General features: G+C 38.5%; 1 protein-coding gene across 1 annotated transcript in view; it reads right to left on the bottom strand.

Moving 5' to 3' along the window:
• LOC124619340 (protein unc-80 homolog) overlaps positions 1–16,732 on the bottom strand; it is a 905,779-nt gene that overhangs the window by 654,886 nt on the left and 234,161 nt on the right. Inside the window, exons 13-14 of the mRNA XM_047145658.1 lie at positions 9,328–9,500; positions 4,880–5,067 (exon numbers count right to left, since the gene is read on the bottom strand). Of these exons, the coding sequence (XP_047001614.1) occupies positions 4,880–5,067; positions 9,328–9,500 (361 nt within the window). The remainder of the gene's footprint in view (positions 1–4,879; positions 5,068–9,327; positions 9,501–16,732) is intronic.

The raw sequence follows: 16,732 nt of genomic DNA, 5'->3' as shown, positions 1-16,732 counted from the left end.
TTGGCCCACAGAGTCCTTCTGCTGTTGTTCTTCAGTTGGACAGCATTCCTTGGTTCCACTCTCCTTCCATGCTCCCTTCTCTTGGAGACACTTTGCCACTAGGAGAGTCTCATGGCCTCCATTGGCTGGGCTTTCCGTCTGGATCTGTGCTCCACTACAGCAATACTCCTAGTGTTCCCATTTCCCCTCTTTTGCTACAGCAGCAGCAGCAGCAGCAGTCAACCTGGGCCTTTGCTGCCCCTTTGCTGCCATGAGTGGGCTGGCCCGAGTGCACCACCTGCCTTTCCACCACTGACTTACACTTATGCATTGGTTCCTTTAGTCTCCTCCCATCTCTAGGGGCCTTCTCAATTCCAGGCACCATCATCCTGTCTCCAGCAGGGAGAAAGGGGACATTTCATTGCTTTACTGACCCTAGACAGCAGCTTACTATGTTAAACGACAACTTGCGCTAGACGGACTTTTGCAGTTCCAGATCCTGCTGAAGGTCCCTTAGTTCCCGTCCCATGAGAGGGAGGAATGTTATGTCTCCCAGCTGGCAGCAGTGTACTCATTGGCATGATACTATAACCAACTCCATTTGCCTTCTGCATGGCACGATCAGTGCACTGTTGGAATCTTTATTAAGAAGCCATGAGTTACCACCTATAGGAGCCATCAATGAGCGGTATCACCACCATTACAGTAGACCTTTAGGAAGTCATCTCATCACATAACTTGGGAAATATGGGCTTATAAGAGAAAGTATGACTTGTACTATATGTCAGGTTGGGAACTTAGTTATTGGAAGTTACCTGTTCCAGGAACCACTATTTGTACTCAGTTATGCCAGAGTTCTACATTCCATTTGAGTGTTCTTAATAAATGCTGTTCTTGTACTTATCAAGATACAACACTGCCTAAAATAAAGGTATGGCAGGTTATATTGACGGCTGTTGATCATTATGACAATGTGAAACTTCCTGGCAGATTAAAACTGTGTGCCGGACCAAGACTTGAACTTGGGACCTTTGCCTTTTGCGGGCAAGAGCTCTACCAACTGAGCTACCCAAGCAAGACTCATGCCCCATCCTCACAGCATTACTTCTGCCAGTACCTCGTCTCCTACCATCCAAACTTTATAGTATGTGCTCACGAAAGGCAAAGGTCCCGAGTTCGAGTCTCGGTCTGGCACACAGTTTTAATCTGCCAGGAAGTTTCATATCACCGCACACTCTGCTGCAGAGTGAAAATCTCATTCTGGAAACATCCCCCAGGCTGCGGCTAAGCCATGTCTGCAAAATATCCTTTCTTTGAGGAGTGCTAGTTCTGCAAGGTTCACAGGAGTGCTTCTGTAAAGTTTGGAAGGTAGGAGACGAGGTACTGGCAGAAGTAATGCTGTGAGGACGGGGCGTGAGTCGTGCTTGGGTAGCTCAGATGGTAGAGCACTTGCCCGCGAAAGGCATAGGACCCGAGTTCGAGTCTCAGTCCGGCACACAGTTTTAATATGCCAGGAAGTTTCATATCAGCGCACACTCCGCTGCAGAGTGAAAATCTCATTGTGACTATGTGTTTGCAAACATAGCAGTGGCACAATCGACACATACACAGCACATACCAGGGAAACCATCTACATATAAAATAATGTGTAGGATCTCCATTTACTATAAATGCAGCTTACAACCGTCAGAAAATGTTGTAAATTAACTTCAGAGTAGGCTGGAACTTTTAGACATCGTCTTCCTTTTAGCAAGCCTGTCAACCTACACCAAGATCTGTGCTTCTCTGAAAGTAGAAGTGATGCTTGGTGATAGTGATCACGGACCATTTTTGGGATCATGGGAGTCATACTTGAGCCCAATGTTGGACCTGGAATAGCCTCTACTCTCATTTCAGAATAAGAAAAGAAAAGGATGAGCAATGCACAACACAAGCAGACTACACAAACCAAAGAATTACTTATAAAATACACTACATGTATGTTTCTGTATATTAGGAAAAAAAAACAAATAGTTGATAAAAGCCATTTTTTTTCTTCTTCTGCTATTATTGCTACTTTTATCTGCTATTATTGCTACTTTTATTTGAAACTTCAAACAAAGCACTTACATAACTATACATAATAGTAATCACCTGTCTAAGTCAAAATATGTTTGATATAAACATCAGAGTTACACGTAAGTACTTAATGGTGACCAACTCCTTTTACTCCTTTCATGACGTTTATTAAAAAAAAAGTTTAAAAAGGCAAATTAACACTCATGAAAGACTATCAAAGAATTACGCATAATCGGCTGGTATGGAGGTAAGTCAGAAAGATGGTAATAAACCATCTAAATAAAAAAAAAACCATCAAACAAAAGACACCAGAACAAAACTAAGTGAACAAAGAGAACAGGACAACAAACTGCAAAATTGTTGTATTTATAATCAACAACCATATCTGTTTCAGGGTATACATGATTCAGTGCAGTGAGTATGATATAGTCTACATGGGCAAACAGGTAGGATGTTCAAGATGAGATTCTCCAAACATTTATTCAATTATTTATTTATTCAAAGTCAGCTCATTCACCACTCAGCATTTACCAAACACTTGAAAGCTAGTCGTCATCTTTCTCTGACCTTAAATAACTTAACCCTTGTGCAGGCGTGACTATGTATAAAGTGCGCTAACTACAAATAACACTGTCTTCTACTCTTCAATTGTTTTTTACAGCTGTGAGCCTGTACCTATTCCTTCATTATTACTTCAGCTAACATAGTGATTAGTTATTGATATAATAGAGGGAAACATTCCACGTGGGAAAAATATATCTAAAAACAAAGATGATGTGACTTACCAAACGAAAGCGCTGGCAGGTCGATAGACACACAAACAAACTCAAACATACACACAAAATTCAAGCTTTCGCAACAAACTGTTGCCTCATCAGGAAAGAGGGAAGGAGAGGGAAAGACGAAAGATGTGGGTTTTAAGGGAGAGGGTAAGGAGTCATTCCAATCCCGGGAGCGGAAAGACTTACCTTAGGGGGAAAAAAGGACGGGTATACACTCGCACACACACACATATCCATCCACACATATACAGACACAAGCAGACATATTTAAAGACAAAGAGTTTGGGCAGAGATGTCAGTCGAGGCGGAAGTGCAGAGGCAAAGATGTTGTTGAATGACAGGTGAGGTATGAGTGGCGGCAACTTGAAATTAGTGGAAATTGAGGCCTGGTGGGTAACGGGAAGAGAGGATATATTGAAGAGCAAGTTCCCATCTTCGGAGTTCGGATAGGTTGGTGTTGGTGGGAAGTATCCAGATAACCCAGACGGCGTAACACTGTGCCAAGATGTGCTTGCCGTGCACCAAGGCATGTTTAGCCACAGGGTGATCCTCGTTACCAACAAACACTGTCTGCCTGTGTCCATTCATGCAAATGGACAGTTTGTTGCTGGCCATTCCCACATAGAATGCATCACAGTGAAGGCAGGTCAGTTGGTAAATCACGTGTGTGCTTTCACACGTGGCTCTGCCTTTGATCGTGTACACCTTCCGGGTTACAGGACTGAAGTAGGTGGTGGTGGGAGGGTGCATGGGACAGGTTTTACACCGGGGGCGGTTACAAGGATAGGAGCCAGAGGTTAGGGAAGGTGGTTTGGGGATTTCATAGGGATAAACTAACAGGTTACGAAGGTTAGGTGGACGGCGGAAAGACACTCTTGGTGGAGTGGGGAGGATTTCATGAAGGATGGATCTCATTTCAGGGCAGGATTTGAGGAAGTCGTATCCCTGCTGGAGAGCCACATTCAGAGTCTGGTCCAGTCCCGGAAAGTATCCTGTCACAAGTGGGGCACTTTTGTGGTTCTTCTGTGGGAGGTTCTGGGTTTGAGGGGATGAGGAAGTGGGTCTGGTTATTTGCTTCTGTACCAGGTCGGGAGGGTAGTTACGGGATGCGAAAGCTGTTGTCAGGTTGTTGGTGTAATGGTCCAGGGATTCCGGACTGGAGCAGATTCGTTTGCCACGAAGACCTAAGCTGTAAGGAAGGGACCGTTTGATGTGGAATGGGTGGCAGCTGTCATAATGCAGGTACTGTTGCTTATTGGTGGGTTTGATGTGGACGGACGTGTGAAGCTGGCCGTTGGACAATCTGGAACCACAACACCCTAATTCAGTAGCTAACCTTTCCTCCAAACCTACATGCTAGCATGTATTTTAATTAAAGTGCTATCTAGTCACTTTTACTCATTGTCTGCAGCCACTACTTCTTATTGTCTTCACCCAGATTAGTTGAATTTTTACTAACAATGGCACCTAGTATTGTTGTACTGCCCCACTAGCGTGGGCAACATTGTTTTCCTCTGCACTCAAGTTTCAATGTGGCTAATCTATTAGACCGTTTAATAACATGATATCCAGGTCATTTGATATATGTGTGGCTTGACACTGTTCTTCACCTAGACGTTCTGATTACTTTAGGCTTTATATCTGCCTTCATACTTTTATCCCCCGTTTTTATCCTGTTAAGATTTTATATATGGTTTTGTTCCAGTGTATGTTGTTCAATGCTTCTTCCTTTATGTGGTTTGTTACCATTTTTCTGACTAACTCCCCTACCAGCCAGTGATACGCAATGCTTTGATAGCCTTTAGTGAGTGTTAACTTGCCTTTTTACATATTTTTAAAAAGTTTATTGTAGCATAGAACCAGCCCCTTAACTTGTAATGTTGTAACATTACATCCCAGATTTTCCTTTTCTTTCAGAAAATATTAGGAAGCCTTAACCAGGTAAAACACATTATTTGTAATTAACATCCATGGGGTATCCTCACTATGATCTATGGAATGAAAAAAATATATAAATAGGTCTGTCCAGACTGATTGTTCATGAGAATTAAGATACCTACGTGATCAAACAAGGACTTTGATTCATCACGACCAATCTTTTCTAACGTTTTTTCAGACTTTGACAACAATTTTGTTTCAACAAATGCTTTCAAATCTGCCATCTTCTTCTTCTTTTTTACTTTTTCACTAGCTCGCCTGACGTGAGGACTTTGCTCATCAACTTGTTTCCGACCAAAGTATGGTGATTCTGGAATGTTCAATTATACAACCACTAATCAATTTGTTTACCACTCTTAATTATACATGTAATATATACAACACATATTGATATCACTGACATTAACATTTTTGCAATTCGAACAAAATCAACTATGATTGTTATAGCAAGTTATTGTTGTGATATTCATCTACAATTATAGTTACCAAATAATATGCAAAAAATATTACATAGAAAAACTATGGTTTTATAAGTAGTAGGTCACTAAACTATGGCACAGGTAACAATAACATCAACAGTTTTTAAATGAGATATTCTCTCATATGGCAAACAAAGGGAAAGAGACAGAAGAAAATCACCCATGGGACTGAGGCCAGGGTGACAAAACCACAGACAATTAATAGCCAAATTGTAGCATTTAGCAAAATGTTTATAGCTAGCATGTGCCGGTGCGTGCATGCATGTGAGGCTCACTCATATTTTTCCGACTTTCTATACATTTATCATACCTGTATTTTGTCCCAACTGACTAAGAAAAGATATATGCAAAATTTTAGCTTACTCAGACAACTCCAATGATATTCACAGTGACATTAAAATTGAAAATGTCTACTCATGTCGTTTCTTTCGGATAGACTGTTTTCTTTTTCTTTCTTTTTTTTTTTTTTTTAATATTTCATTAACAATCACTTGTAGACATAATGTAATGGGAATTAACATGAGTTTTCAGTAATTTAATTAATGTGTAATATTAAGATTTGCTGTTACTACATTAGTGTGAAAAATCATCAAATGTTCTCTATGCAAATTATGTAACTTGCTTTTTTTGTGTAAATATCTTTAGAGAAACTTATTGGACTTATATCACTATTATTATTTGACGAATTAATTTTGTCATATGTGTATTTTTTATAATGTTATGTGGATGGTTTACTTATTTTGTAACCCATGTAACCCAAGATAAAGTTATCTTGAACAATTATCTTTCAAAAATGATTTTTCAATTTCTATTTCATACCATTTGTTGTGCTGGTGTGAAGGGTCTTCTGCAACATGTCCTTTATAGACAAACAAAATGGCACCAACCTCTTCTGGTAGTCATTACGGAATAAAGAAAACACTTTGATGTTTCTCCAGTACACTACATTTTCAATCAAATCACTAGAGCCCACTATCTTCAAATTGATAACTTTTAAACATTTTCTTCTACAATCTGAGAGACACAAAGCTTCCGATGAAGGAAAGCGCAACATTAGTAATTCAAAAAGTTTCAAATTTTTTGTAAAATTCCTACTAGAAACACTGACTACTATGATACTTTCAGGTAATTGATGGACAATTATGTTTATTACACTGGTAGCTCATAAACAGGTAAGAAAAGAGAAAGATAAGAATTTCCTAATGTTTCAATGCCAAAAATTATAGCAAGTCTTCCTGTTTGGTGTAGATCCAAATGGAAAAACATTTTGCCACTCATCAGCTTTTGTTACATTAAAAACAAAGGTTTCACCAACAAAAACAGAAGAAAGCAGTGATGCTGGTAACCTATCACTGTTTCATAAAGATTAGCAACAACTGTTCCAGCAAGGTGACATACTTTGCACAATGTTTGCTCCCATTCCCTCTCAAGTTGTTGATAGGTGCAATATTGGCTATGGAAATGGGGTTTACATATTAACGGCATATTTAAGAGATGATACTGAACACCTGGCAATGAATCTGTATACAAAAATGAGTCTCTCCAATAGAAGTTTAGTGAATTATCATTAAATACATAATTTTCCACATTTTTCATGAAGTTTTGGAAAATTTAATTCAGAATGATGTATAATTAAAGCTGTTGCGGCCTTCATGTATCTCTATAATTTGTTTAGAATAAAACAGGGTATAGTGTAGATGTGGAAGGATATGCCACTTTTGAATGTAATTAATCACTGTTTATAATATTAACTATATTTCAATGTTTTTGTGGTTAATTCAACAGTTATCCAATTGAGTACAAATTTTGAACACACTGTTCTTTTTATATTAGAGAAGGTTTAAGTTATATGAGGTGCAAAATTTTGCCTTTCTGAGGAATAACTACAGCTAAGGTCCACCCAATATGAATATGTCAATTGTGAAGGAGTTCTTTACCTGAAAGTGTTGCAAGTTGTTAACTCCAAGGTGTCTGGGAACAAGAATTCAGATGTTTTGAACCAGTCACTGAAGTTGGGCATGGTGTACTCAGCTGTGTGTTCTGTCACTGGGTAGTCAAATTTGCTCTTGACAACAGTTCTGTGGTGGCAATTATTTGGCACACTGATGATTGGTGGTTTATATATGACATAACTCCTTTCACAAGTGGGCCTGCTATAAAAGACTATGTATGTGTGTGACAGCACTAGCACAGGACATGCTGAGTGGACACACAGGACAAATCTTGCAGTTTAATTTTCCCCAGGGATATGATCCAGATGGTATGGAGTTAGAAGTAAGTACACATGAGGACGGATCAAGATATTTCATAGATAGGGTGGGCCACAGAATACCATTTTCGGAGAGGTGTGGATGATAGAGGGAGTATGTTTTTCATTTTTTGGCCTGACGACAGTTAGTCACAGCCCTTGAGAAGGAAGTAGTTAATGTGGTCCAGTTAATAACATACTGGGTAGTAGAGTCTTGCTCATAACTGTGGATGCTAATTAATGTACATCAACATCTCACACACTCATGGCTTTACTTCTTCTTATTCACATCCTCTCATCCAACAACTCTCCAGTCACCTTACAGGAATTCCTTACCTCAAACTTGGCCACACCCTCCTTTAATAGCCCCCTTCTTAAGAACACAAACCTTTTGGCTGAGGAAAGTGCAGCTACCCACAACATTCAAGTGGATCCTGACTTAATCATACTCCCTGTAGACAAAAACTCCTCCTCTATCATGATGAACCACAGTGACTGACTCACTGAAGGAGTTCAACAGCTGCCTGACTCTTATGCCTATGAGACCTGTCACTTTGGTTCCATCTGAAACATCCAGCACAACGTCCAGCCACTACTCCTTTTACTAGGTCCAATACAGAACCTCTCCTCCAGATCCATCTTGTTCTACTGGATACCCCACTGTAACTGGTTACTGTGCACTCACATAAATAATTTTGGTTCTTTTTGACCAACACCCTCATCTCACTGCCTGCAGCGAAGTGCCCAATATCAAAGGTCTAAAAAAACCCTTCATCTCGTCGCAACCATCTCCTCCTAATTACTACTTGGATACTTGCCTGTCATTGTTGAAGCTACCTTCTGTACATCAATATCCCATATCTCAATGCCTTGGCAACCTCTCTTAGTGACCACCCAACTCTAAATTCACCACCATTTCTTTATCGTTTCCATAGCATGGCCAGGGGTGCTCACATGGAAATTTATTTGCTTGTCTGTCTATGGGCTATCTAGAAAAAACCTTCCTTGTCATCCAGTTGCTTCTTCAGTTCATTGATGATATCTTCATTACGTGGACCCAGAACCATGACACTCTACCCTTATTCCTCAAAAACAGAAAGCCCTGGTTGATATATCAACACTATTATGCCAAGGACAGACTGATACTCACTGTACAGATAATAGGTTGGGTTGCAAACAGGCACAATGAAAAGACTGTTACATATATGCTTTCAGCCACAGCCTTCTTCAGGAAAGGAAAGAAAACACACACATTTCACATAAGCAACCACACCTCACACATACATGGCTGATCTCCCCTGGCCACTTTGGCCAGAATGTGAAGATGGCTTTGGGTGAAAACCAGGTGTGCAACAGTCTTTTCACTGTGCCTATCAGCATCTGGATGTGTCACCCTTTTCATAATATCCTCATTCCTCCACAGGCTCAACATTTTCTTCCTATCCTATTACTCAGTCTTCCTCAATCCAGCATGCAACCTTCCTGGATGTTGACTTCCACCACTCAGACAGTCCCATAAGAAGGTCTTGCTTAACTTGTCAATTACCTCTCATCAATTGTACATTGAATGTTAAACCCAAGTCTTCAAACAATGGAACATCTATGATGAAATAACAACAATATGGAATGGATAGTCAGGCCTTAGCTCCTGGAGACAGTGGTAATATGCATTAAGAGTTGCTGTTATGTGAACCTCCCCAGAGTAGGAGATGCAAATGAGCACACACCTGGGACTTGAATAATTTAACCACTTTCTTCAAATGCTTAAATGCAATTAATTAACAACCTGCACAGTGATTCAATATTTCTACATGATTATTATAATACTAACTTTTTTCCTCACCTGTCAGCAGAGACACATCTTTTATATCAGGAACTTCTATTAAATCTTTTGATTCTCTCTTTTTGAGTTCTGGACTTTGGTACAGAGATACTTCAATTTTGGGTATTGGCAAGGAATTGCTTCTTTTCCTTGGCTGTTGATGAGATGAAGAATCTTCAGCAATTGCTTTCAGTCTGTTGAAATAGAAAATTAGTGGAACTGAGTCAAGTAATATATTTTACCTCTAATGTGTACACTTTTCTTGTGTGCTTTTATATTATTATTGTACTTTAAAATTGTGTATACATGCATGTAAAAGTCTACAAAATTATCATTTTCACACTTACACAAACATCCCTTGCAGGATATTTTGATTTGCACAATTCAATGAAAATATTTCTTAAACTTGCAATACTAAAAGTGCAAGAGAAGGAAAGACAATAAATATTATAATATAAATACAGTAAATAGGGACAGGCAAGCACACATTTGTAGATTAATGGTGGATAGTGCAAAGACACACTTAAAAAGTAAATAAACAACTTTTTGAGCTTTAATTCTTCTTCTTGCTTTAATACAAAAGACACACAAAAAGATCAAATAAACTCACATCCCAGTTTTCACTTTCCTTCCAACTTCAATATAAACACCACACTTCATCTTCATACATGCATTCATTCAGGTGTCATTCATTCATTGTGTTTCAAGATATCATCAAGATGGAAAGGTTTGAGCAATGTGATATGATTCATGGTATACATTAATAAAAAAAGGAATCTTTAAAACCACATTAACAATAAACTATCATTACTCTGCTTAATGCTATTTATGGAAGCAAAATGTAATTAAGTAAATCAGCAGAAAAGTTGCTACTTTGTATAAGTCTTCTGTTTATCTGCATCTGGTAATGTAATACGTACAAGTATACCATTATATTTTTCAAAGAAAATAGTTACCAATGGTACTTCTACAACATCAGACACCTATTAACAACATACTACTTCTTTACAGTGAAATAACTATTTGTCATGTAGATAACAGGAATTCTCAGTCACTGAATACAATTAATCAAAGATCTCATAGTTTTGGCTAATGAGGCAAGTTCTCAATTGGTAGGGAATCTAAACTTCTTGATTTGTATCTGAGAGGAACCTGTTGAACATTTGAACCTGAGTACCTGGTTCCCTCTGACTTCTATACATTGAGAAAAAGTGACATGAAAATTATTTTTATGTGTTCTATTGTTGTGCAAAAGCTATTTTCTGGAAGCTTAAATTGTTTTTGCTTTATTCTTTGAGTGACTTTTTTGTGCACACTGCATTTCTTTCATTCTTTTAATAACTGAGTGGAAGATTTCAGCCTTTTATACTACACATCTCTGAACTATTACCACACTATACATAAACAAGTGCACACACACAAATGTGTGTGTGTGTTTTTAAATGAGATTAAGCACTACCCACATTCCCTGTAAAAAAAAAAAAAAAGATGGTAGTCAGTGTCAGTTTTTATGTGTAATATACATCTTGAAATTTTCATTATTATAATATCTACGAGGGACATTCCAGAAATGATTTACAATAGTGGGTTTTGTACCTTATTTATTAATGAACTGTAGTCAGTGTTGATGAAATCTCTCCATATTCATTCCACTGATATTAATATACCACTGCCACCAACCTGGCATACTCATTACTGCATCATAGAGCCACTGTTGGGGATACTATATACTCACTCATAGGTACCTGCCTGAAATTCTTTGTTCTTGTTGAGTCTTTCACCTCACAGCGCATCCATCATGTTATCAAATGAAACATAATCAGATGGACCGAGATTCAGTGAATAAAGTGAGTGTGGCACAACAATGAATGCCGGTGATGTCAATTCTATTGTCATGGCTTTGCTGGCATGAGGCCACACATTTTCAGGTTGGAAGGGCCACTTTCAAATATTTTCGCTGTTGCCTTTCCTGAATCCTGCATCTCAATCAGTGGTCATCAAACTGCAGACCTTGGGCAGCATGTGTGCCACATTAAGTATCTGTGCAGTCTGCTGTTCTCATACGTATTTACAGTAATTTCCATCAAGCAATTAACAGCTCAATCCAAAAACGTAAATTAAAGTAAGAGCATCTTAAGACTGTAGTTTTCCTTCACAGTAACAAACAACAATGCTTACAGAGACATTAATATTGTTGTGGTTGTTGTTGTTGTGGTCTTCAGTCTGAGGACTGGTTTGGATCAGCTATCCATGCTACTGTATCCTGTGCAAGCATCTTCATCTCCGACTAACTACTGCAACCTACATCCCTCTGAATCTGCTTATTGTATTCCTATCTTGGCCTTCCTCTATGATTTTTATCTCCAACACTTCCCTCCGATGCTAAATTAGTGGTCCCTTGAGGTCTCAGAAAGTGTTTTATGAACTGATCCCTTCTTCTAGTCAGGTTAGCCATTTTGCACTTCCTGTCACCCTCATTTTTTAGACATTTGTTTCCCTTTCGCCTGCTTCATTTACTACATTTCTATGTTTTCTTCTTTCATCAATTAAATTTAATGTCTCTTGCATTACCCAAGGACTTCTATTAACCCTCTTCTTTTTACCTACTTGATCCTCTGCTGGCTTCACTATTTCATCTCTCAAAGCCAACCATTATTCTTATAATGTATTCCTTTCCACTGTTCTTATCAATCATGCCCTAATGCTCCCTCTGAAACTCTCTACAATCTCTGGTTCTTTCAGTTTATCCAGGTTCTATCTCCTTAAATTCCTACCTTTTTGCAGTTTCTTCAGTTTTAATCTACAGTTCATAACCAATAAATTGTGGTCAGAGTCCACATCTGCCCCTTAATAATTAATCTGTAATCTTCCAGTGTCTCCAGGTCTCTTCCACATATACAACCTTCCTTCGTGATTCTTAAACTGTTACCTATGATAAAATTAGGCTCTGTGCAAAATTCTATCAGGAGGCTTCCTCTTTCATTCCTTTCTCCCAGTTCATATATGCCTATTATCTATCATTAAATTTTTTACTTTCTTTTATCTCATCATACATTTCTCCAATCTCTTCATTATCTGCATAGCTAGTTGGCATATAAACTTGTACTATTGTGAAAGGTGTGGTCTTCATGTTCTATCTTGGCTATAATAATGTGTTCACTATGCTGTTCATAGTAGCTTATCCATGTTCCTATTTTTTTGTTCATTATTAAAGCTACTCCCACATTATCCCTATTTGGTGTGTATTCATAAAACTATACTCACCTGACATGAAGGCCTGTTCCTCCTGCCACCAAACTTCACTAACTCCCACTATATCAAACTTTAATCTATTCACTACCCTTCTTACATTTTCTAACCTAACAGCTCAATTAATGGATCTGACATTCCACACTCCAATCTATAGAACGTCAGTTCCGTTTCTCCTGATACTGACATTCTCAAGAGTAGTCTCTGCCCAGATATCTGAGTGGGAACTATTTTACGTCTGGAATATTTTACCCAGGAGGATACTGCCATCATTTAACCATCCAGCAGAACTGCATGCCCTCGGAAAAAAATTAAGGATGCAATTTCCTCTTGCTTTCAGCCGTTCACAATACCAGCAGAGCAAGACTGTTTTGGTTGAAGTTGAAAGGTCAGATCAGTCAATCGTCCAGACTGTTGCCCCTGCAACTACTGAAAAGACTGCTGCCTGTCTTTAGGAACCAAACTTTTGTCTGAGCTCTCAACAGATCTCCATTGTGATTGCACCTATGGTATGGTTATCTGTATCACTGAGGCATGCAAGCCTCCCCAGCAATGGCAGGCTCATGGTTCATAGGGGCATTAATTGTAAAATGTGCTAAATTTTAATGGACACTGGTGAATTTAGTCATGAGCTAAGATGGCCACTTACATCTGGGGCAGAGAAATTAGTTGCATGGTCACTACTTGGTTAGAGTGTAATAGATCATTTGTCATGCCAAAAAAAAAGACATGCATAATTTTATAATTAAGTTACATAATTCTCATAAAAAAGGGACAATTAAGGTTATGAACCCAAGAAAGACATTTAATATTACACAGAATTATAGTGCATTATGTGCCACACCAATTATGGAACTATTTTAGTATATAGGGGAATATGCATCAAACTTTATCAAGTATAGAAAGTGTGAGCTGTTTTTTGTTGACTATTGTACAATAAACACAAAGTGTTTTAAAAGGTGAGACTTTGTCATTGAACATACCATTCTCTGATAGTTGAGGCAGAATAGAAAACTGCCCATACAGCTGCATTCAAAATGGACTGATTACCAACAAGACCTTGCATATGGTTTGTCATTGCAAACAGAAATGTTCCACCAACACAGTTGTTAGCTTATAGATTAACTTTATGCTTTCTGATTTCAGTAATCAGCCCTACAAGGAATGAGCTATATAGCACACCTGTAGTCCCTAACTGGCCACTACCTTTTTGCTGAATCTATTTCAAATTTTAGATTGATCAAAAAGACTGTAGCTGCAGTGTCATGGAGCCTCAAGGGATTAACGATACTGGATTATTCATTTTAAGATCTATGAGACCTTCAGCAGTGTATCATACAGGCATACTAAGACAGCACCTGCTATTGAATATCATTCTGTGCGGAATAAACATACCACGTTCTATGAATTACTAGATAAACTTTTATATGGGTGAGAATTTTTATGATCAGCTACATTTTCTATTCAAGCCAGATAATGGTTTTTTTCCGTGAGCTCTAAATGTATTTAATAATTTTCACTGAGATCTGGAACTCACTCAGAGGCTACGCTAGGCCATAAATGCTGATAGCTGATTGACTCCTCTAGTTATGAGTGATTTCCAGCAGAGCAGTTGTGTGTTCTAGTCAGGTACAGATATCATTACAGTTCAAATTAATGAATGCTCATAGATATTTGAAAGAGGCATTTCAGTTTCTTCCAGAACTGACACTACATGGACATGCACAATGTATACTGATCAGCAGCCATTATGTAAACCACACAACTCATTTATATATAATTATAATTGTTGTTATTGGGGTCTTCAGTCCTGAGACTGGTTTGATGCAGCTCTCCATGCTACTCTATCTTGTGCAAGCTTCTTCGTCTCCCAGTAACTACTGCAACCTACATCCTTCTAAATCTGCTTAGTGTCTTCATCTCTTGGTCTGTTATTAATCATTCAATCACACATACAACACAATACTCTGTCAGGCAATTATCTCAAATAGACAATAGTTGACACAAAGTGTTCCAAATGGTGTCAATTTTTAACAAACAGCACTTGGGGGTTGGTGGCCAACTTATTGTGCCCTCACAATAGCTCATAACATACTAATTTATGTGTGTTACGGATTAATAATAATATTGACGCACAGGCAGCCCAAGGTAGTGCCCCCCCCCCCCTCCCCCTCCCCACAATATCAGTATTGGTTCTCCAGCATAAAAGAAGATCTGCTATTGGCAGTTGTTCCTTTTTGAAGCCAGTCCATTAGCTTACGCAAGTGCCCTAGAGACAGAGATCACCTGCTTCCCTGCAGATGGAGGAGTATGAAATTTCTTAGGCCAGAGACTCCCAGGATGTTTCCGCTGCATGGACTGGACTTTCTTCTCAAGTGGAGACATCACAGTTTGTCACCAGTCACTAGTTTCTCCAAAAAAAATCTTGACCTTCATTCTTCATTTCCAATAGTTGATGATATCACCATTAATAATTGAGTGCAGGGTTGGGCATCCAAGGCATGTCTGCTATTCCATATAATCAAACATTATGTGCACATCAGCCATAACCAACTGAGACACAATCTCAACGTTCATTGGAGACCACAATGTCAATGGATGACCAGTACTCATATTCCTGCATGCAGATTCCCTTCCACTAGCCAACCCAATGATCCAGTTGCAAACACTTTCTTGCACAGGAGCTTCTTGAACATACACCACAGTTAAACATTTATGAATAACAGTTGTTCCTACTCCTTCCTTTCACAAAAACCATGTAGTCCATCTTTGTCCAATCACCTCCCATCTTATCCATAGCTTTCTCTACTTAACAACAAAGAAGTGCTGTCCGTTCATTGTACACACTGTTCACAACTGCCATCTAGTCTCTTCTCATGTACTAGAATCAGCTCATCTCCTGTGAGAGGACGTGAACATATTCAGGTGATACTTGGAAAGCAATAGAATTGTAAATCATTTCCAAATGCCTCTCATACATGAAAAAAGTTATTTACATGCACAGAAATAAATTGAAATTAAAACAGATGAACCAGGATAGACTTTTTAATTGTATCTTGTTATTGATTATTCTTAATTCCATGCACGTTACATGTCTCAGATCATGCCTGCAGATGAACTATGAGGCAAAAGCTCCTGCTTCAAACTGATGCCTAAAAAACAACTATTAACTGTAAAAAGAATCAAAAAGTATTTGTTTAAACTACATATTGTATGAGTTTTCATATATAGCTAACTGCAGTTATCAAGTCAGTTGTATTCTTTTACTGTGTTCAGGAGAGATGTCTATCTGTTAATTAAAATAAATCTGAAATGATAATAATAAAACACAAAGAAAAATGTTGTGATGCAATTATTCTTTATACATATAAAATGATTCAGATGGACACACACAATTGGAGGAGGTCCAAGACCTCTCACTGAAAGAGTCTGCTGAGTAATTAACGAAAAAGTGAGTGAAACTTGTTTGTCCTCAAATCAAAAATGGAATATGATGTAAGTAGTGAAATAATTTATCTGATAATCTTAACTCAGTATGTTGAGCAAACGAGAACTGTGTGATCAGATAATGTGAATAATGGCTACAACACATTCCCATACAATATTAAGCACAGATGCATCTGACTAGTGGAAGCAGGTTACTGTTCTTCTCTGCCACTGTGTGTCTTGTGGTGCTTACAGGCATTTGAATTTTCAGTGTAGGCGTCACATGAATGTCTCACTCAGTATCAATTTTTGGTAAAGAAGTATATAACAATACAAGTCAGCTTCAGTGCAAGTATGGCTACAACAATACAAGTAAGCTTCAGCATGGGCATCGCTACAACAATACAAGTCAGCTTCAGCACAGGCATGGCCACAACAAAGTGGCCTACTTCCTGCCATTTTTAGTGCAGCTCTGCCCATAATAGTGGTCAGCATTTAAATTTATCTCCGCAGGACAGAACAGAAGGTGGTTCGGAATCCTCTTGCTATTATGGTACCAGGTGCATATTTTGAGGGCCACTATGCAGTGAGAATGCAATTAATTTTAATTTGGCACAAAACTGATGTGAACACTACATACCATCACCACAAGAAGCAATTTTAGTTACACTATTTACGTTGTGCTAAAACAAGCAAATGGATACATAGAGACAGAGAGAGAGAGAGAGAGAGAGAGAGAGAGAAAAGTGCA

The sequence above is a fragment of the Schistocerca americana genome, chromosome 6 (assembly GCF_021461395.2).
Source record: "Schistocerca americana isolate TAMUIC-IGC-003095 chromosome 6, iqSchAmer2.1, whole genome shotgun sequence".
Taxonomy (NCBI): domain Eukaryota; kingdom Metazoa; phylum Arthropoda; class Insecta; order Orthoptera; family Acrididae; genus Schistocerca; species Schistocerca americana.
This window is presented reverse-complemented; position numbering and strand designations above follow the sequence as displayed.